The sequence below is a fragment of the Microtus pennsylvanicus genome, chromosome 10 (genome assembly GCF_037038515.1).
Source record: "Microtus pennsylvanicus isolate mMicPen1 chromosome 10, mMicPen1.hap1, whole genome shotgun sequence".
NCBI lineage: Eukaryota > Metazoa > Chordata > Mammalia > Rodentia > Cricetidae > Microtus > Microtus pennsylvanicus.
In genome coordinates, this window is record NC_134588.1 from 58,971,489 (window position 1) to 58,993,436 (window position 21,948).

The following is a 21,948-nucleotide window of genomic DNA, read 5'->3' on the forward strand; positions in this document are numbered from 1 at the left end:
TTTGCTTTTGTGCGGGTTTTAGAGTCCTGTGATAGTCCATGCTTCCCTACCACTCTCTCAACCCCATTTTTATAGGTTGAAATTTTTAACATATTCTGCACTTGCTATAGTTTGAGCCTGTCTTAATTTATACAAAAAAATTTGAAGTCTAATGAAAAGCCTCATATGATTAGTGAGCCAACAATTCACAAGGAAAAGGTGAAAATTCACCTTACTCCTGTGAAATGATACTTGCTAACGTTCCTGTATCTTACTGCAAGATGAATTTAAATCGAACCATTTCTCATCAACAAGGCTGGAAAAACTCCAAACCCTGACCACATACTTATTGGTGTTGCTATGATAAAGCAAGAGCCTTGTCCCAGCCTGATAGCAGAAATAAAGAACACATAATTTAGAGAAGTTTTTGCAAAACTTAGAGAAATTGTATAAGCAGTTACCATCTGACCCAGAAATCACAGCAGATATTTGTTGTTAAGGGACCTCGATTCAAAGACATACCTGCAAACATAGGGACAAGACACTGCACAGTGTACTACTATGACGTCATGTGTGACAGCAAAGAACTAACAATGTCTGAGTCAACAGAACCTGACTTTCAAAAGCAGTAGCCCCAAAGAGTCAATTCCACTACCCAAATGACGAATTATTTTAGCAATGCACTGATCTCGAGAGTACACTGGTAGAATTCAGAAAACTGCCTCCTGGTTACAGTTTACACAATGGACGCCAAGTCAGCAGTGGAGAATGACAAGACAGAGACCAGGATCCAGGGGCAAGATCCAGGCATCCTCTCCAGCCACAGGCGCTGAACTTCCCAGACAATGATGGGTGGTGACCCGCATGAAGAATGGCTAACCACGTAAGATTGGATCAGTTTCTGTTTTTGTTTATTTTATTTCTTTTATTGGTCACACATACATGACCTTCTATAGGTCAGCTGACACTGTGGGGCCTAGACTCCTGCCATAGACCATAAACCCAGCATGGTCCAAGATCCCAGATAAAAGACTTTCTTACTGGCAAGGACATCCTAAAGACTTAGCAGTCTCTTCTTAGAATCAGCCAAGGGTCCGAATTTTCTCTGAAATGTGCAGGGTTTGAAACCTAGGTCATCTGAAGTATTCCTTTACTAGGAACTGACCCAGAAGCAATGTGGTTTGCAAGTATATTTAAAAGCATATTTATGATCATATAAAAATAACTATAGCAATTCATTGGTCTCTTTTGAAAAGATGCTACAGCAGCCCACATGATTAACTTAAAAATAAGTAAATTAAAGACTTGTATTTTTCCTAAATGACTAGAGAAATGAGACGATGATATAGTGTGGAGGCAGAGGGATTCCCCTTTGTAAAAATTCCTTAGCTTTGAAAAAGAAAGAAAAATGAAAGAAGGATCCCCATTCTTTAGCAAGAGAAGCAACAGAACATTCCTCTCTTTACAAATGCCACATGAAAAAACAGGAATATGATCCAGCATCTGGGTATAACTATCAGTTTATGGGCATTACAGGGAATAATTATGTTAAATGATCCAGGAAGGCAGTCAGCAAAATCAGTATTATGCTGAATTACAGAGTGTGATTTCCAACTAAAACCTTAGTTTAGATGGCAAATTGGCAACCTATAAGATTAAAAGAGTCATCAAGAAATTAGTCTCTGACACTTAGTTATATCCAAATTTGGAGTACCAAATTATAAAACAAAAAGCAAGACCCAAACATTTCCAAGACGACTAAGTATAAAGTACCTTATATTGGTGGTGTGTCATGTGCTGCTTAAGCTTATGAAAGGTAAGCTCTGGATTGAAGTCCTCCCTTGTCTCTTCCGAAACCCTCTGACCTAGGGTGGCCTGTTGTCAATTACAATAAAGTAGTCCCCCACTAGCTCAGAATGGCATATATTAAAGGTCTCTTTATTTAGGGGTAGACGCACAGATCAGCATGAGTGGGGAACAGGAACCGGATCCAGCAGCCAAGGGCTGTGCACGTTTTTTTACATCTGTACATGTGGCCACACCTAGAGCAGGCCAGTATCTTAAAGGCTATTGGCTGAAGGAGTTCCCACAGCACCTCCCTCTTTTGTCTAAATAAAGGGGTTTTAAGCCTAATACAAAACTATATACAGCCCTTTGTTTGCAAGCTAACCAAGCAGCACGGAGTTTCGATCTGGGCACCAAGTGAAACAGCATTGTGGTGAGTGAGTGCTGCGGCACCCGGAACAGCCCGCCTACACTTCCTGGTCATCCTACAGGGGCTATACTGCCCAATACCCCCTCTCTCTTCCTATCCCATCCAGCTTACATCCAGATCCCCCCAACCCCCGTCTCCCTCCCTCCCTCCCTTCTTTTTTTTTAAGTTTTTTTTAATTTATTTATTTATTAAGGATTTCTGCCTCCTCCCCGCAACCGCTTCCCATTTCCCTCCCCCTCCCCCGATCAAGTCCACCTCCCTCATCTGCTCGAAGAGCAATCAGGGTTCCCTGACCTGTGGGAAGCCCAAGGACTGTCCACCTCTATCCAGGTCTCCTAAGGTGAGCATCCAAACTGCCTAGGCTCCCACAAAGCCAGTACGTGCAGTAGGATCAAAAACCCACTGCAATTGTTCTTGAGATCTCAGTATTCCTCATTGTCCGCTATGTTCAGCTAGTCCGGGCGCGGCAGAGCGCCTCCCAGCTCAGCCTGCTTGGGCTCTGGGACCGAACCCGAAGCATAGGGAAAAGGGGAGGGCGGTAGCTCCTTTGTCCCCATAGCCTGCCTGCAGCAAGCAGGGTGGGCCCTTTGTTTGCGAGCTAACCAAGCAGCACAGAGTTTCGATCTGGGCACCAAGTGAAACAGCATTGTGGTGAGTGAGTGCTGCGGCACCGGGGAACAGCCCGCCTACCCTTCCTGGTCATCCTACAGGGGCTATACTGCCCGATACCTCCTCTCTCTTCCTATCCCATCCAGCTTACATCCAGATCCCCCTAACCCCCGTCTCCCTCCCTCCCTCCCTTCTTTGGCGGCATAGCACCTCCCAGCTCAGCCTGCTTGGGCGCTGGGACCGAACACGAAGCGTAGGGAAAAGGGGAAGGCGGTAGCTACTTTGTCTCCATACCCTGCCTGCAGCAAGCAGGGTGGGCCCTTTGTTTGCAAGCTAACCAAGCAGCAAGGAGATCCGATCTGGACACCAGGAGAAACATCACTGGGGAGTGACATCACTGGGAAGGTACATCAGTGAGCAAGAAGACCTGATCCTGTAAAAGAAGATCCATAGGAGAGTATTGGGAGGAAGAGATGGGGAGATGCCAATGCAAGAATTCACCCAACAATCTGAAAAACAACACGAAACCACCAGAAGCCAGCGACCTCACAACAGGAGGACATGATCACCTTAATCAAGAAGAAGTAGAAAAAACTGACTTCATGAAAGTGATTGACACCCTTAAACAGCATATAAAAAACGCCCTTATAGAAATGGATGAGAAGTATAACAGAAAGTTCGAGGAATTGAGTAAATCAGTGAATGATACCCTAGGAAAGCAAGGAAAAACAATCAAGCAGATAATGGAAACAGTTCATGACTTGAAAACTGAAATGGAGGCAAAGAAGAAAACACAAACAGAGGGCCGGCTGGACATGGAAAATCTAGGTAAACGAATAGAGACTACAGAAACAAGCATAACCAGCAGAATACAAGAGATAGAAGAAAGAATCTCAGATTCTGAGGATAACATAGAGAAAATAAACGCACTGGTCAAAGAAAACAGCAAGTCCAACAAACTCTCATCACAAAACATTCAGGAAATATGGGACACAATAAAAAGACCAAACCTAAGAATAATTGGAGTAGAAGAAGGAGAAGAAGTGCAGCTCAACGGTCCAGAAAATATACTTAATAAAATTATAGAAGAAAACTTTCCCAACCTGAAGAAGGATGTACCTATGAAGGTTCAAGAAGCATACAGAACACCAAATAGGCTGGATAAAAAAAAAAAAACATCCCCTCCGCCATATAATAATCAAAACACAAAATATACAGAATAAAGAAAGAATATTAAGAGCCGCAAAGGAAAAAGGCCAAGTTACTTATAAAGAACCTTCATCTGGTGATGGATGGAGATAGAGACAGAGACCCACACTGGAGCAATGGAATGAGATCCCAAGGTCCCAATGAGGAGCAGAAGGAGGGAGAACATGAGCAAAGAAGTCGGGACCACGAGGGGTGCACCCACCCACTGAGACAGTGGAGCTGATCTACTGGGAGCTTGCCAAGGCCAGCTGGACTGTTGCCGAGATAGCATGGGATGGGGCTGGACTCTCTGGGCGTGGTAAATGGTGAGGGCTGGTGAGGCGCCGGGGACTATGGCACGAGGTTTTGATCCTGCTTGGTGTGCTGGCTTGGTGGGAGCCTAGCCAGTTTGGATGTTCACCTTCCTTGATGTGGACGGAGGGGGGAGAGCCTGGGACTTGCCGCTGGGCGGGGAGCCCTGACTGCTCTTTGGACTGGAGAGGGAGGGGGAGGGGAGTGGAGGGAGGGGGAGAGGGGTGGGAGGATGGGGAGAGGAGTGAGAAGGGGGAGGTGGGAGGCTCGGAGGAGGTGGAAATTTTTTTTTGTTCTCCTTTTATCAATAAAAAAAGAAAAAAGATTATTAAAAAAACTATATACAATAAGAACAAATATCAAGTATGAAAATTAGAATTACAACAAGCATAAACAATATCAAGCAAGAAACATACACTAAATGTTTTAATAGTCATTTTATCCTAAGGAGTTTAAGTCTTGTATTAGAAATGACTTGGCTAAGTCATGAGAGGAAAGTAAGGACTGTCCAGTCTTTAATCCCACTAAAGACCTCAGAAGGGAAACAATATCACTTGAGTAAACAGGAAGCACACCCAAGCAACTTTCAAAGGGTACAATAAATGACAACTGGCTACCTGGGCAGTCACCCAAAGTCTCATTTGTAACGTTGAAACAACCAACTTTGGCTAAGGCCTAGAGTAATTGACAGACCATTTTTAGAGATACAAAATTTTTAAAACTGCCTTATCCTGTCTTGGCAGCAGCCTGTTCCTAAACTCTATTTTTTGTTTCAAAAGAATTCCATCATCTTTCCTAGTGCTCCTTGAGAGAGAAGAGTAAGTTCACTGTTATAATTCTTGTGTCGCCAACAGTGCTTGGACATCGTATACACACAGAAATTATTACATGAATGAAATATGAATGAAATGAACCTGAAAACCTAGGATATATAACCTCTGTTGTTACTGTCTTGAGATAGGGTCTCACTGTGTACCCCAAGCTGGCCTTGAACTTTTGAGAACAATGATGTTATCTGAGTTATGTGAGTTCAAGGCTAGCCTCATCCACAAAGCTAGTTCCAGAATAGCCAGGGCTCTGTTAAACAGAGAAACACACTGTGGGCTTGAAAAAAACTAGAAGGGAATATATTTACAACTGAAGTTATTGTTTATCAAATAAGAAAAAAGTGTTTGCAGAGAAACTGAGAAGCCACACTTACCCATGGCAACGGCAGAGACGATACTCTGCCTGGGACTGTCAGCAGAGACCACTCATTCATTTCCTGACTTTCCAGACCTGAATAATCACAAAAGACTATATTAATTACAAAACTGTTTGGCCAATGACTCAGGTATATTCCTAGCTAGCTCTTACATCTTAAATTAATCCATTTCTATCTATCTGTGGATCACCACGAGGTTGTGGCCTACTGGTAAGGTTCCTGTGTCCTTCTCCTTCAGCAGCTACATGGCGGCTCCCTGACTCTGCCTACTCTCTCTCTATATATATCTCTGTTTGGATTTCCCACTTGACTGTACTCTGCTAAGCCATTGGCCAAAACAGTTTATTCATCAACAAATAAACAACACATATACAGAATGACACCCACATCACGGGACTCTCATTTGGGAACTCCAGCTGAATGTCTCAGCTTCCCCAGCATTAAGTTTAGCAAAACTTTGTGTTGTGCCAAGCAATTAAAGAAATAAAAGGATGGGTAAGTGGAAGGAATGTATGCAAGGGAGTGATTGTATGGCTCCAACTTGAACTTTGAACACAATAAGAAACGCAGTGGGTACACAGAAATAAGTGATGAAATCAGCAGCTTGGATCCCACGTGCAATAAGAGTTTTTGAACTTGGGATGTTAAAAGAAGTCAGCTCAAAAATAATGGTTGAGGCCTCACATGGTAATGCATGCCATCTTATCATTCAGGAGTCAGAGGCAGGAGGATCTCTTTGAGTTTAAGGCCAGCCTGGTCTATCTAGTGGGCTATAGGCCAGCCAAGGCCATATAGTGAGACCCTGTCTCAAAAATACAAAACAAACAAACAACAACAACAAAAAACCAGAGTTTCTTAGCAGAGTGTATCCTGCTTGCAATGGCGTGCACGGAAAGATGTGCTGTGGGCAATGAGGACAAGTGTGTAGATAAGATGTGGACAGTGGAAGTGGGGTCAATCTCAAGTTCACCAAGGAGAGGAGTCATCAAGTTTTGAAAAGATCATCTCCATGGAAACCGAGACGACCATAATAGAAGAAGCATTAGAGAGAGTGAGCAGAGCCACAATCAGTGAACCAGTGGGAAAGATGTGCAGTTGTTTTAAGGGCAAAATTTAATGTAGGGGAGGATTATTCATGAGTTCAGGAGAGGAGCCCTTGGAATGAATTGAGATTTTCTTTGGGAAGAGCATCTTTTTTATTTCTATGCGAGGTTTTCAAATGTGACAATATACCAGATGCCTGAGAGGAGCAGGCAATTTCCCAAGGCCAGTAGTGTGGAGATGACATTTTAATGAGGCAAAAGACACTTAGTAGTAGCCTGGGTTGGCCATGTTGGTCCCAGCCAGCTTCAGGTAGCCTTATTGTGATACAGCCTGGGATGGCATCCGTCTCTAGCTATTAAACAACATCCCCACACCTATCCAGTCCCCTTCACAGATTCATTAAAAAACAAGAGTAGGGGCTGGAGAGATGGCTCAGTGGTTAAGAGCATTGCCTGCTCTTCCAAAGGTCCTGAGTTCAATTCCCGGCAACCACAAGGTGGCTCACAACCATCTGTAAAGAGGTCTGGCGCCCTCTTCTGGCCTTCAGGCATACTGACAGAATATTGTATACATAATAAATAAATAAATATTAAAAAAAAACAAGAGTATGCCTGATATGGAATGGGGTCCCAGGTACGTCAGGCAAAGCAGCCAGGTTAGGCTCAGAGTACTGCATCCATGGTGTGGGCAGAGAGGGGGCTGAGGACACACTTTTGCACACTGGCTAGGCTAAGCCGAGGCTGAGGACACACTTCCACACACTGGCTAGGCTAAGCCGAGGCTGAGGACACACTTCCGCACACTGGCTAGGCTAAGCCGAGGCTGAGGACACACTTCCGCACACTGGCTAGGCTAAGCTGAGGGAGAGGACACACTTCCGCACACTGGCTAGGCTTAGCCGAGGGAGAGGACACACTTCCGCACACTGGCTAGGCTAAGCCGAGGCTGAGGACACACTTCCGCACACTGGCTAGGCTAAGTCGAGGGCTGAGGACACACTTCCACACACTGGCTAGGCTTAGCCGAGGGAGAGGACACACTTCCGCACACTGGCTAGGCTAAGCCGAGGCTGAGGACACACTTCCGCACACTGGCTAGGCTTAGCCGAGGGAGAGGACACACTTCCGCACACTGGCTAGGCTAAGCCGAGGCTGAGGACACACTTCCGCACACTGGCTAGGCTAAGCCGAGGGAGAGGACACACTTCCGCACACTGGCTAGGCTAAGCCGAGGCTGAGGACACACTTCCGCACACTGGCTAGGCTAAGCCGAGGCTGAGGACACACTTCCGCACACTGGCTAGGCTAAGCCGAGGGAGAGGACACACTTCCGCACACTGGCTAGGCTAAGCCGAGGGAGAGGACACACTTCCGCACACTGGCTAGGCTAAGCCGAGGGAGAGGACACACTTCCGCACACTGGCTAGGCTAAGCCGAGGCTGAGGACACACTTCCGCACACTGGCTAGGCTAAGCCGAGGGAGAGGACACACTTCCGCACACTGGCTAGGCTAAGCCGAGGGAGAGGACACACTTCCGCACACTGGCTAGGCTAAGCCGAGGGAGAGGACACACTTCCGCACACTGGCTAGGCTAAGCTGAGGGAGAGGACACACTTCCGCACACTGGCTAGGCTAAGCCGAGGGAGAGGACACACTTCCGCACACTGGCTAGGCTAAGCCGAGGGAGAGGACACACTTCCGCACACTGGCTAGGCTAAGCCGAGGGAGATGCAGAGAGCAGCAGGAATAGGAAGGCTTCTCTGATCTCCCGTGAAGGAGGTCATATTTTCTGACCGACTTTGAAGCAGGCCATGAGACGATCCAGAGAGAACTGAATTCTTGCTTCCCAGAGGAAAGAAACATCCTTGTCTCCAAAGCCCGAAAGACTGGGAGGCATCTGAATAGAAGTTCTTGCTAAGTTTTCCCTGGGCTGTCACCACTTGGTCACACCCTGTTTGACCCGTCATAGTCCCCTGACTGTCCATTCCTCAAGAGGCTAAAATAACATATCATTGTTGCCAAATTATGGAGGATTTACCATTTTCAGGCTCTTCACTTGTTAATCTGTTTACTGTCACAGGACTTTGGCTCTGAACTCAAGAGCCCTAGGAAATTCTTTTTTGGTTTTTGAAAGGGACAGCAAAATGTATGACTATGCATAACAGATATACACAAGAAGCTGACCACACCGATTGCCCGGGGTGGAAGGACAACAGTGTCACACCTAGGGACTGTGCATCTTTTGAATCTGAACTACGCTACACATAGTATATATTCCGAACAGTGGGGACAGGGAACCAAGAGTCCTTTGGAGCCTTCTGCTTCGCAGTCTGGCAACACGTGAGACCCGTGAGTATGTCAGTTTCTTCTGAGACAAGTGGCCGGTGCCATCAGTGGTCAGAACCACCCTGCAAATTCACTCGGTAAGCTGAGGTAAGATCACAAGCTCATAGAAGCCACAAAGTGAGATCTATTAAAAATCTGAACTAAATCTAACCAGGCTTGTTGGGGACTAACCATTTAAAAAAAAGGTATATTTCAAATGTATAACAAAAGCTATAAGCTGCTTGTGGCTCATTTTTCAAGTGCTGGCCTTCCACGGGTCAATAAACAATAAGCCAGCGCTGGTCTTTCAGTGGTGAAGCCCCAGAAAGTGCTTGTCACTAGCAGCAAGGCTCAAGATGAACCAGTGCCAGGGGCTTTACATTGATCCCGACGCTAAAGGGTAAACCGATGACAGCAAGCACACCTAGCTATTCCTTCATGGCCCAAAGCTAACAGACTAAAAGGTAAACCCATGGCAATAAATACAGCTGTTATTCCTATCTTAAGCACTTCCTGAAGTTTAGGTCACACAAAGTAACTCTTAGCTGCCCACAAGCTTAAACCAAGTAATATCAAGATAAAATACTTCCGTTCTGTTTGGGTCTGAAAGGGTGGAGCACTGCTTTCAGGGTTGAGGCAGGTGCATATCACCCAGGGGCATGTGACGTCATCAATAGGCGACAAGGACAAAGGCCTAGGTCCCGGGCTGGTGCTTTCCTTCCCATCATGCCCCACTTGTCCTCCTAGGTGTCACCATTTACCTCAACTCTCTTCAGACTGTGGTTTTCTATTTTTTCTTCTTCTGGGTTCTCTCCCTGACACCCAAGGCACTATCCCTCTCTCCCTAATGCTAATGGATGGTGTTGACAGAGGTTTCTGTCCCACCAGGTCCCACAGCCGTTTAATCCCAAATAAACACACAGAGGTCTACATTAATCATAAACTGATGGGCCTAGTATATCAGGCTTTTCTTATTAATTAATTCTTACATATTAAACTAACCCACTATTCTTGTCTATGCTAACCACGTGGCTTGGTACCTTTTTCAGTGAGGCAGTCACATCTTGCTTTCTCTGCCAATGGGTCATGACTGGGGACTGCGTCCTCTTCCCAGAATTCTCCTGTTCTCATTGTCCCACCTATACTTCCTGCCTGGCTACTGGCCAATCAGCATTTTATTAAAAAATACTACAAGTGACAGGGTACAGACCATTGTCCCACAGCAGGATGGTCCTCCAGTTCCCTTCTGAGTCTGCATTTAAACTCTATCGACGAGACCAGGGATCTGCAAAGGGGACTCGACCTCGGGTGACAGTAGTTGTGATACTAAATTTAAAAAGTGTTTGTCGCTGGGCAGTGGTGGCGCACGCCTTTAATCCCAGCACTTGGGAGGCAGAGGCAGGCGGATCTCTGTGAGTTCGAGGCCAGCCTGGTCTACAAGAGCTAGTTCAGGACAAGCTCCAAAGCTACAGAGAAACCCTGTCTCGAAAAACCAAAAAAAAAAAAAAAGTGTTTGTCCTCAAATTGGGAGACAAAATAAACTAGTTTACTACAGGGTGAGAAGTGTCCCAGGACACTGGCAAGGCAGAGACGACTGTGTTCTGGATGCGACAAGCCAGGGCTGCCTAGAAGCTAGGCTGGAGGGTGGGCGCGGAGATGCTATTTCAGGGGACCAGGAGCAGCCCTCTCAGGCAGGCATGCACAGCAGCACTTCGGTTTCCGACAAGGTATTTGGTTAAAAGCAGTACTCAGAAAATTTGAAGACTTCAGAAAGGGAATTGATTGCACCTGGTAAAAGTCAAGGGTCTAACGTTACTAGTTAAGGCTTTTAAGTGCTCATTGCTCTCCTTTATGACCTGCTCCATCATTAAAGCAGCTGTGGCTAACACGTGTGCTGGCAGGAGACAGAAAATGCGTATTATTTTTAGCAAGTTCTAGAACAAGCGGTAGATTCTCCCTGGACTCCGCTGGCAGATTTGCTTTCCGGCTCCCAGGAAGCCCAATTTATTTAAATTGTCATCCCTGTCAATTTCAATGGGGAAATGGACATTTTGGCATCCTCTAACGGTGATGTGGTGGGTGAACAAAATCCCAAGGTGGCACACAACTTGGGCCAAACTCAAAGTTCCAGGACTTTTTTTTTCTTTCAAAAATTATCAGGCGAGGACAAAATTCCAGCTCAGCAACTGAGGACACCTCACTTCCCGGGAAGGCACTTCTGCTTTTCGAGCCCCTAGTAGCTCATTACCTGTGGCCCTTAGCGTGTCCAGTGGGAGAGAATGTATTTAGGATAGCATAGTTCCCACTGCTTGTGGTGAACACGCATGTAATTATAATTTTCACATTCTCTCCAGTTCGAGAGATTTTTAACTGAATGTAATTTTTAAATCTCACGTCGCTGCAGATAGCAATAGTTTCTTTGGAAGGGAACTCTTACAGCATTATGTATTTTAAAATCCTTATGGCCTGAGGATTAGCAGGTGCCATTTTCTTTTAAATACACATACAAAGCCCTAAAGCAAAATGGGACTGTCCTTAAACAGAGTGGAGAAGGGTAAACCAGGCTTTCCCTTCCCGCCCTCATTCATGGCTCCTGGACAAGCACCTGAATGGCATTGTTCTGGAGGGCACTTCTGTCACACACTGCTGTTCCACAAGCGGGTGGGACTTTAGATTCTGTTCCTGTGGTTAATTTGTCTATCTTTACTTCAGGAATTCGGAATCTTAATGCCATCATAATTTTATAACACATTAATGAAGACATGGTGAACCACGTCCCGCCCATCACCATACGACTTCTCTATGGGGTTCTTCTAGCTTTTCTTCACCTTTTTTCTTCATGGAATTGACGGGTCTCATGAAAATAAAACTGGCATTTTGACTGGAATTGCACTAAATTAATCAGCTAAGGAAAACTAAAATCTTTATAATAGTGTGTCCATCTATAAATATGAGAATCTTTATAAAATCTTTACAATAGTGTGTCTATAAATATGAGAATTTCCAATTATGTTCTTACAGTTTTCCACTAAAATTTTATTATTTTCAGCATGTAGTCCTTATATTTTGACAAGATTTAGTCTTTGACAGATTTTCTATTACAAATGCTGTGTATTTTTTGGTGAGTTTTAAAAAAGATGTTTATAAGAACGTACAGAAATATGAATTTTGGTGCTGATCTTACAGCCGAGTGCATTTTATTTTACAGATGCATAAATTCTTTTGACTGTTTATGTAGACAACTATACATGCACAATTGAACTTTACTTAATACTTCCTAAATATGGTGGGATTGTTTTTATTCATTTTATGTGTCTGTGTGTGTGCTTGAGTGTCTATATGTGCACCACAAGCATGCAGTGCTCAGGGAGGTCAGAAGAGGGTGTTGGATGCCCTAGAGCTAGAGTTACAGGTTGTTGTGAACTATTGATGTCTCGAAGAGATGCATGTTCTTTTAACTGCAGAATCATCTCTCCAACCTAAATACTATTTTTATTTTTTTGTCATATTTTACTCAGTCCAAACTTCAGTACAATGTTGAGAGGCAATAATAAAAGGTTTTGTAATCTTATTCTTGATTTTAAAGGAAATACTTTGTCTTCCTATTAAAAATAACATTTGTCAGGGCTGATCAAATAATTCAGAGGATAAAGCATATACTATGTAAGCATGAAGATCCATTGCTGTAGGAGCTCCTTCCACTCCTTCAGCCAATAGCCTTTAATACACCAGCCCACTTGGGCATGGTCTCTTTTTTTCTTTAAAAAGCAGCGTAGCCATGCTCTTGCTCTCTTGCTTCCAGCTCTGCTTCTGGCTACTAGACTCCTTTCCTGGTTGTGCAGAGGGCTGTTGTCTAGGATGGTGATCTCTAAGTTTTTCCCTTTAAATAAATAACCCTTTTTTAATCATAATTCCAAACTGGTGTGGGATTGTTTTGTGCCTTATGCCTTCAGTTCATGTTTGGAACCCTAGTGATCACCTAGAAGTTGGGTGTAACCACACAGCTGGGAGTAGGGGATGTTGTACCAGGCTTCTTACTTTTCTTACTTCTGCTTCTCTACGGCTGGCTAGCAGCTGCCTGACTTCTGGCCCCAGGCATGTCCCTTGGTCTCTCCTCTCTTCTTCTTCTGTTCTCTTTTTGAGCCTAGCTTTCTCCTACTTACTCTCTGCCAGTCTAACCTATCCTTTCTCTGCCTAGCTATTGGCTGTTTAGCTCTTTATTAGACCAATCAGGTGCCTTAGGCAGGCAAGAGGAAACAAAAGCAACACACCTTTACACAGTTAAAGTAATATTATGGAGCATAAACAAATGTAACACACATTTTACATAGTAAAATTAATATTTGACAACAGGATGAGGTCGGAGGATCCCAGGTTCTTGCTGCCAGGCGACCAGCCAGCCTAGCTGAACTGGTGAGTGACATGTCTGTGATGTGTGCCGTGACACCCTTTACAGCTCCCATTTTACTAATCCGTGGTTCGCTCTCCTTTTCTCCTTTGTTGGTTTGGATAGGAGTTTGTCAGTATCTTTTAAAATACCCTTTTGTTGGATTCCATTTATGACTTACTCTCTATTTCTTAAGTTTCTGCTCTGATCTTTCACCAGCTTCTGTTTTGGGGCTTGGATTGCTCTTATTTTTCTAAGACCTTCAGGTGCATTATTAGGTTATCAGAGATCTGAAATTTTTAAAGTCAACAGTTACAGCAATAAACTTTCCACTTAGAACTGCCTAGCTACATCCCAAAGGTTCTGATAAATTATACTATCATTTTCATTTGATTATATGACCCTTTAAATTTTCTGTGTTGCCACCAATGACTGCCAATTCAAGGTACCCCTGTCTCCCAAATATTTGTAGACTCTATGATCTGTATTGGCAATTTCTCATTTATTTTTAGTTTATCCCATCAAGGTATGGTAAGATAAAAATCATTATTTTGTTTCTTTTGTGCTAATTATAGCCTTGTTGAAAACAAATCTCAGCATAATAAAGGTCAGATATGACAAACCACAGCTAACATTATCTTTTTTTCTTTTATTACTTTATAAATAATACCAATCAAAATCCTCACTTCCTCCCCTCCTCCCTCTTCCCTCCCACTCCCCCACATATCCTCTCCCCACCCCCTCCAGTTCTAAGAGAGGGCAGGGTACCCTGCCCTGTGGAAAGTCCAAGGCCCTTCCCCCTACATCCAGGCTTAGGAAGGTGTGCATCCAAATAGACTAGGATCCCAAAAAGCCAGTACATGCAGTAGAAACAAATCCCAGTGCCATTATCATTGGCCCCTCAGTCTTCCCCAATTGTCAATCACATTCAGAGGGTTCAGTTTGATTCCATGCTCATTCAGTCCCAGTCCAACTGAATTTGGTGAGCTCCCATTAGCTCAGGCACACTGTCTCATGGTCCTGACTTCCTTGTTCATATTCTCCCTCCTTCTGCTCTTCATGTGGACCTTGGGAGCTCAGTCCAGTGCTCCAGTATGGGTCCTGCTAACATTATACTAAATGGAAAGAAAAACTCAAAGCAATCCCATCAATATCAGAAATGAGACAGGGGTATCCACTAACCCCACTCCTTTTCAATATCGTGCTTAAAACACTAGCTAGAACAATAAAGGCAAGAAAAAAATAAAGAGCTACAAGTAAGAAAAAAAGAAGGGAGCCCTCTTTCAGATGTATGGTATTACACATAAGAGACTTTAAACATTCCACCAGAGGACTTCGGGAAACAACTACTTCAGCAAAGTGGCAGGACACAAAATCAACTTACAAAAGCCAGCCGACTCTCTGTATACTGACAACCAACACTGCCATCTACAACAGCTTCTAGGAAAATAAAACGTCTAGAAACAAACCTAACTCAGGAGGTGGAAAACCTCTATAATCTGAAGAAAGAGAAGCACACTAGTAAATCTAAAGACCTGGATTAGTAGAATTAATATGAAAATGATTTTACAGAAAGCAAATACAGATTCACTGCAATACAAATCAAAATCCCTGCAACAAAAATAAGCTGGAAACTCACATAAAACCACAAAAGACCTGATGGCCAAAGCAATCCTGAGCAAAAATAACAGTGGGATTACCATTCCAGACCTCAAGATGTAGTACCATGCCGGAATAATACAAACAGTATTGTGTCCATACAAAATTACATGTAGACCAATGGAACAAAATAGAAGACCCACACATGTGAGTATGAGTAACTACAGCCATTGAATATTAGAAAAGATTCCAAAAATATAGAGAGACAGCATCTTCACCATATGGTACTGGGAAAACTGGAGTTAGATCAGCATCTATAACCCTGCATAAAAAGTAACTTCAAGTGTATTAAAGACCTAAATATGAAAACGTATCCTGCTGGAAGAAAACAGACAGTGCCCTACAGTGTAAGAAGGGATTTTCTGAATAGGACTCCATTTGCTCAGGAATCAAAACCATAATTTGAAATTGGCTGTGGATTTGAATAGAGGGTTTTCAAAAGAAATAAATATGGCTAAGAAACATCTTTAAAAATGTTCATCATCCTTAGCATTAGAGAAATGCAACTTAAAATAACTTTGAAACCTCATCTCACCCCAGTCAGAATGACTTAGATCAAGAAAGCCAACAACAAATGGGGATGGGGATGAGAGTGGCCCTGCAAACAGCTGTGGTCACCCTGGAATCACTGTGGAGGCTTCTCGGAAAACAAAACTCAATGACCGTGTGACACAGCTGTTGTCCTCCTCGGCAGATGCCCAACGGACTCAGTAGCCCCACTCACAAATACCTGCTCAGCCACGCCCATGACCAGCATCACGGTGAGGTATCTGTAAAGGTGCAGAAGCAACACACACATCTTTGCAGGAACCAAGAGCTATGTCATTGGACAGAAGACTTCCTTAGCAGGAGGGAAGTCATGTCTGTGCTGTAAAAAAATCCTATCTATCTGCCCTTGTCTAGAGTCTTAGAGGAGACTCAATTACTGCCACTTTACTGGACCAGTATACTAAGTACATTCTAAATACTTCCTTATACTCACAGAAAAATATAGGTGTCATTTCTCATCAAAGCAGCTACTTTTTGAAGCAGGAGACCATTGTGAAGGTCACAGCAAGTCAAAATAGAGGACAACTGACCAAGAGATGCCCAGCCCACTGAGTATATCTGCAATACAGTCCCTGTGCCCAAGGTTCTGGAACATCACGGAAGGGGGTTCAGAAAGATTTAAAGAGTCAGAGGATCAGGAAGTCTCCCAGAGGATTATTCCTTCTATGACTGGGAATCTATACCCATGAAATCTCACCAACATGTCTACCTAAACAAGGCCTGAACAATTCCACAACCAGGTGACAGTCTAACATAGTGGGGTAAATCTCACAGGGCTCCACCCCTGGATGGGGAGCTACACGCAATTAGCGCCTGCTGAGAGAGGGAGAATGTGTCTTGGTGCTGAGTGCCAATTGGTTATCTGATAGAAACATAGATATGCAGGCATCACAGAAAGCCTGCAGCAGGCTGTCTTTATGTTTATTCATTTGTATGCATATGTGATAACAATGGTAAAGAGGCCTTGAATGTAGGGCAGGCTGTGGACATGAGAGGAATGGGGGGCATGTTTTATTTTGATTAAGTGAAAAAGACAAAACAATGCTGGTTTCAATCACACACAAAAAATAACTGCTTTCACTACAGCAGTTCATCTCAAACACCTATGCTTGAACAGATACCGTTCACATTTCTTTCTCGACTTTGTTTCAATTTTTTTTTATACTTTTTATGGCTCGGATCTCTCTTTAAAGTAATTTCAGACTTCCCTTTAGGTTGTTTTTTCCACAAGAGATGAATCATCCTCTTTGCCTACAGCACCTTTTTCTGGAAAAAAGTCCACACACTATAAAATGTGCCTTTTAGTAGTGTGTACACCAAGTGCACCATTTAGTGGTTACTTAAAAATCATCACTACTAACTGAAGAATGTTTCTATAATTATCAAAAAAAAAAAGGCTTACATCTAGTGACCCATTACACCTATGGTCCCAGGTAACAACTAATCTACTCTTTATGGATTTTTTTTCTGGAAATTCTCTGTGTAAGTTGAACCATACAACATATGGCTTCTATGTTGCAGTGTGCACCAGCATTATATAATATTAATATATATTATAAATATAAAACATTGCATTGTATGATTATGCATTTTATTTATGAGTTGATGAACATCTGCTATTTTGGTGGGTACTATAAGCACATATTCAAATATCTATGGGGAATTATGGTTGATCCTATTAGCCAAAAGAATGGACTTGTTAACTATATGGTAGCTGTTTAAGTTGTTTTTGTTTTGTTTTTTTGGTTTTTTGAGACAGGCTTTGGAGCCTGTCTTGGAACTTGCTCTGTAGACCAGGCTGGCTTTGAACTCACAGAGATCCACCTGCCTCTGCCTCCCAAGTGCTGGGATTAAAGTGTGCCACCACCGCCTGGGTTGTATACATTTTTAAGAAACCATCAAATAGGTTTCCATGGCAACTGCACCACTTCAAATTCTACCAACAATATACGAGTCCTGATTTCTCTCATACTCTCGGTTTCTCCCCTTTTGGGTAACAAGCACCTTCTAAGTATTTTGTACATTTTTGCAGTTTTCACTTGCATTTGCTAATAGTTAATGGTGTTGTCTTTTCATGCACTTTGACCATCTGTAATTCTTTTCTGAAGAAATATCCATCCTTGGCTTCCTTTAAATTTGTTTATTGCTGAGTTTTGAGAGTTCTGCACATACTCTGAATGCTACTCTTATCAGATAAATGATTTGTGACTATTTCCTCACATTCTATGGGTTTTCAGTCTTTTAATATACAATGATGATTTTCTTTGCATTTAACTGGGAATTTACCAAGTTTTTCCTTTGTTGTGTTTTTGGTGTCAATTAAGATTGTTGCCTTATCGCAAGGCATGGATATTTACTTTTTTCTTTTTGGTTTCCACTTTTATTTTTTAAAAATAATCTTTTCTCATTTTATATACCAATCCCAGTTCCCTCTCTCTCCTCTCCTTGTTCAAATTGTTTTGAGCAAGGTGCTGGTCATCCCTCACTACGGAAGGCAGAGCCCTGTTGACTGGAACGGCCTTCCCTAACCCAGTAACTCAATGTAACTACTAAAATTAAGTTTCAGCATGAATTTGAAGGAGACACCAAGAGTTTTCTTTATGTCCATGTCTGGCTGTCCTAGGACTGCTTGTGGAAGATTCTTTTGCCTACTCAGGGATTTGGACATTCTTGTGGAAAGCCACTCTAAGGATGCATTTCTGGATTCCCTCTGGTGCGTGTCCATCTCCCCTCATGCTGAAGAGAATTTTTACTAATTCATGAAGCGGTTTATCACCTCCACAGTGAACTACTCAACATCAGGAGCTGTCTTCATTTTAGTATATTCGAAACCCAACATCAGGCAGATGCTTAAGACCATGCTCACTGCACATATGAGATTATCCAGGATAAGGATGGTGATTGGTCCTTTCATCTACACTTCTGAGGAGGCTCTGAGACTCTGTCTCTCTACTGGCAACAGTAACTATTGATGCTGACACCTACTAAGCATAGGAAGTGGAACCTTACAGTAGAGTGGGTAAGTCATGAACCCAAACAGTTACAACCAAAAGCAGTAAGTATATGTGGGCACATGTACCTTTACGGGTACATGCTTCAAAATCCCAGTGCTCGGGAGAGTAAGGAGAGTAATTCTAAAATGGAGAGGCTTGTGTTAAGGCCTTAGACATGAACTGTAGATGACCCCTCTTCTCTGTTTTGAGAACCTTGCCAGTTCTCAGGATCTAGAACGGGGAGTATTTTTGTTTTAATTAAGATAGAGACCTGTTGATGAGCTTCGCATCCTTGACATCTGGCCAATGTCTGGGAGTGGACGCGCATACTGGACCAGGTGTTTGGATGATTGCCGATGACTGGGCAATGAGCCCCCCTTGTTCATGAGGCTTAAAAATCTTGCCTCAGAACGCCTCTTGCTGCTGCTGTTTCAACCCGGGAGAGACAGGCAGTCAGACGTGATGTTTATTGGGATGCATATGTCCGTGTTTTCCGGGCTGTATACAGAAAGCCTAGTGGTAAATTCCCAGGTAAAGCCCCCTGTCTTGGGGTCTTCCCACTCTATTCCTTTGTTTCAATTAAGCCTCCTTGTAGAATAAATCTCTCTATTAACTAATTTCATGGCTCATGAAAGTTCCTTCTCATAGATCGAATCAAAAATAAAAGTCTGTGCAAAGCAAAGTGGCTAAAATCATTTGCCCTTACAAGGAGGCAAAGAAAGGATGAGAGTTTCAGGCTGACATGGGCCACCTGTCTTACAACAGCAGTAACTGATGTGTGACTTTAAAGCGGTCACTGGCCTTGGTTACGGCCACTGCAGGAGTCAGAGGAGATCCCTGTTAAGCAGATGCCCAATGACAGTGTCAGTTAATGTTTAGTTTTTAAAAGGATATTAACAATTTTTAGTTCAGTACCCAAAAATTCTTTTTGAAGGGGAAAAATGGCTTGAATTACATTAATAATATGGTTTGATTTTTTATTTGCTCTGGGACTCGGAGCAAATGGCAGTTCTCTCATCTTTCGTTCTATACTTTCATCCTGTAACTGGTTTCTTTTGCCAAAGACAAATTACGTCAAAGACTATTTAAAATAACAAATTATTATTTGTGCTAAAGGCTAATTTTCTTAGTTATGTGCAATGCAAATAGCCTTTGGTCTCTAAGGTTAAAATTTTATAATGGGAAGAATTAAATTATCTTAGAGTGTTTTGTAACGGATAACTTAATACCTTTACTTCATGGGAAAGAAGTGTATAACATTTTCAAATACTCTGAAATTGCCAGTTTTGTTCTGGAATTCAGAACCTTAGGGACACACCCATCATACCACAAGTATTAAGTCTTAGAAGAAAATAAAGGAAACACAGACACACAGACAAGCAAGAATGCCAAAATTCTTCTCCAACCACAATTGTTTTTAATCTATGAAATAGTTTCCTTACAAATTAAGTCGTTTTTATAGGAGTGACATTTACTATTGATGTGATCTGTTTGTTTAATATGACTGTAGTCAGAAAGGAAGTTAGGCTTGTTATTTTTTCAGAAATTGCAAAAAGTACCATCATTAAGAAAAGGAAGAGAAAGATTTGTACCCATCTTTTTGGGGCATGTAAGTAGAGAGTGAAGTTTCACAGTTGGAGAATCTGTGGATGTTGGAGGAGCTGGAGATGCTCCCTAGCAGGCGGGTGATCCCTCTTCCTCGAACACTGCTGTTGGGGCCAGAAATTTTCACCCCAGATGGGTAACAACCTAGAGTGTTGCAAAGATAATTAAACAGGCACAGAAACTTTACGTTTAATTTAAAGAGGCATTTCAGGTCACTTCATCCCACAGTAGGACTCTCAGTAAGTTATAATTTAAAAAATCATGAGTAGAAGTCAAGTAGGTCAAGAAAAAGGTTTCCTTTTGTTTTAGGGCAAGAGACCCCAACTGAAGTTCTTTAGGTATCAAATGAAATTCCATGTAACTAGCTTTTGGAATTTCTCATCTCCTAAAACACATCATGTATCTATGACATCAAAACTATGAAACTGTAGTTGCTATAAGAAAAACAGGGTTTCACAGAAATGTCCTGCACAAAAGTCTGAGGAATATTACATTCCACTAGGGACAAAAAACAAATTCATATCATTTTAACAACTAATTCCAAACAAAATGCTCCTCGTGCCCACCCAGGGACACCCAGGGATCTTTGTATGGTGTAACCCCAATCTTATAAAGCTGAAAGTACTCACCAGTGGATGTGTTTGACCTTTGTTCCTGTTTGTAAGAGTTGAAATGACAGATTCCTGGACTCTCAACTCTTAGCTTCTGTAAAGGAACAGGAAAATGACAGGAAATATGTTTATTATTAATTATTAAATGGCCTACTTTAACTCCACATTAAAAAAGGCAAACTACCATATGTATTTTCCCAGTGTTTAGTTTGGTGTTCAGTAAAGGAGGAGACAGGTGACTGCAGAGACCTTAGGGCCACAGGCTTAAGAATTTGCTTGTTTGTTGTTTTACAACACATTAGATTGTGGTATGTTTATTTTGGTAAGAGTGATAACAGGGCTGGCAAAACGGGAAAAGGTGCTTGTTCCAATCTTGATGACCCGAGTTTGATCCCTGGAACCCAAAGGTAGGAGATAAACAACTCCTGTAAGTTCTCTGACAACCACGTGTCCACTATGTCACAGTAGACAGACATGTCTACACACAGACACACAGAAATGCAAAAGATGACTCAGAATAGAGGGAGCCCTAAAGAGTCAAAAAACTAGAATCACTGCAGCTGTGTCTTTAGTTAGTGAAAGAACAGATCTATACATAAGTTTTAGATAGGAACAGAGAATACTTACTAATATCAGAGAAAAGGCAGAGACTAGCGTATAAGCAGATAGCTGAAGTGGTAGGAGTGTGTAAAAATCTGTGATTGATTCTGCTTTCCTGGAGAAGCAGCAGCATCAGTATTGGCTACGGCAAAGGTGGGAGAAAAGGAGAAAGAAATTGAAAAGATAATACATGAGAAATTAATTAGATGAGAGAAATGATGACTGCAGACAAGACAATGAATTGATGAAGCTGATCATAAAAGGTATTTAGTTAAGATTAGTCATTATGGTGCTATAGAAGTTTCCTGCATGTAGGCGTGTGTGTGCGTGTGTTTGTGTTGACTAAACTCGGGGACTTGTATATATCAGGCAAGGACAGCCCTCCATTATTTAAGTTTAAGACCAAATAGTCTCACCTGCCTAAGCTGTCCTCAAACTTGCTATGCAGCCCAAGCTGACCCTGAATTTGTGAAATTCTTTCTCTAGCCTCTAGAAAGGCTGGGATTAGAGCTATTTGCTTCCATACCTGGCAGCATTGTAGTTTCATTCTAGATTCATTTCAATTCACGAATAGAAGGAGTGGAAGTGAAGAGTTACATTTAATTAGGATTAGTCTGTCAACCAAGTATGATGCAGACAAGAGAATTAATGGAGTTTAGATAAAGTAG

At 42.6% G+C, this 21,948-nt stretch overlaps 1 protein-coding gene across 1 annotated transcript in view; it reads right to left on the bottom strand.

Moving 5' to 3' along the window:
- Positions 1–19,934: 19,934 nt before the first annotated feature.
- Mael (maelstrom spermatogenic transposon silencer) overlaps positions 19,935–21,948 on the bottom strand; it is a 28,704-nt gene continuing 26,690 nt past the window's right edge. Inside the window, exons 10-11 of the mRNA XM_075987475.1 lie at positions 20,699–20,774; positions 19,935–20,213 (exon numbers count right to left, since the gene is read on the bottom strand). Coding sequence (XP_075843590.1) covers positions 20,029–20,213; positions 20,699–20,774 — 261 coding nt within the window. The 3' untranslated portion in view covers positions 19,935–20,028. The remainder of the gene's footprint in view (positions 20,214–20,698; positions 20,775–21,948) is intronic.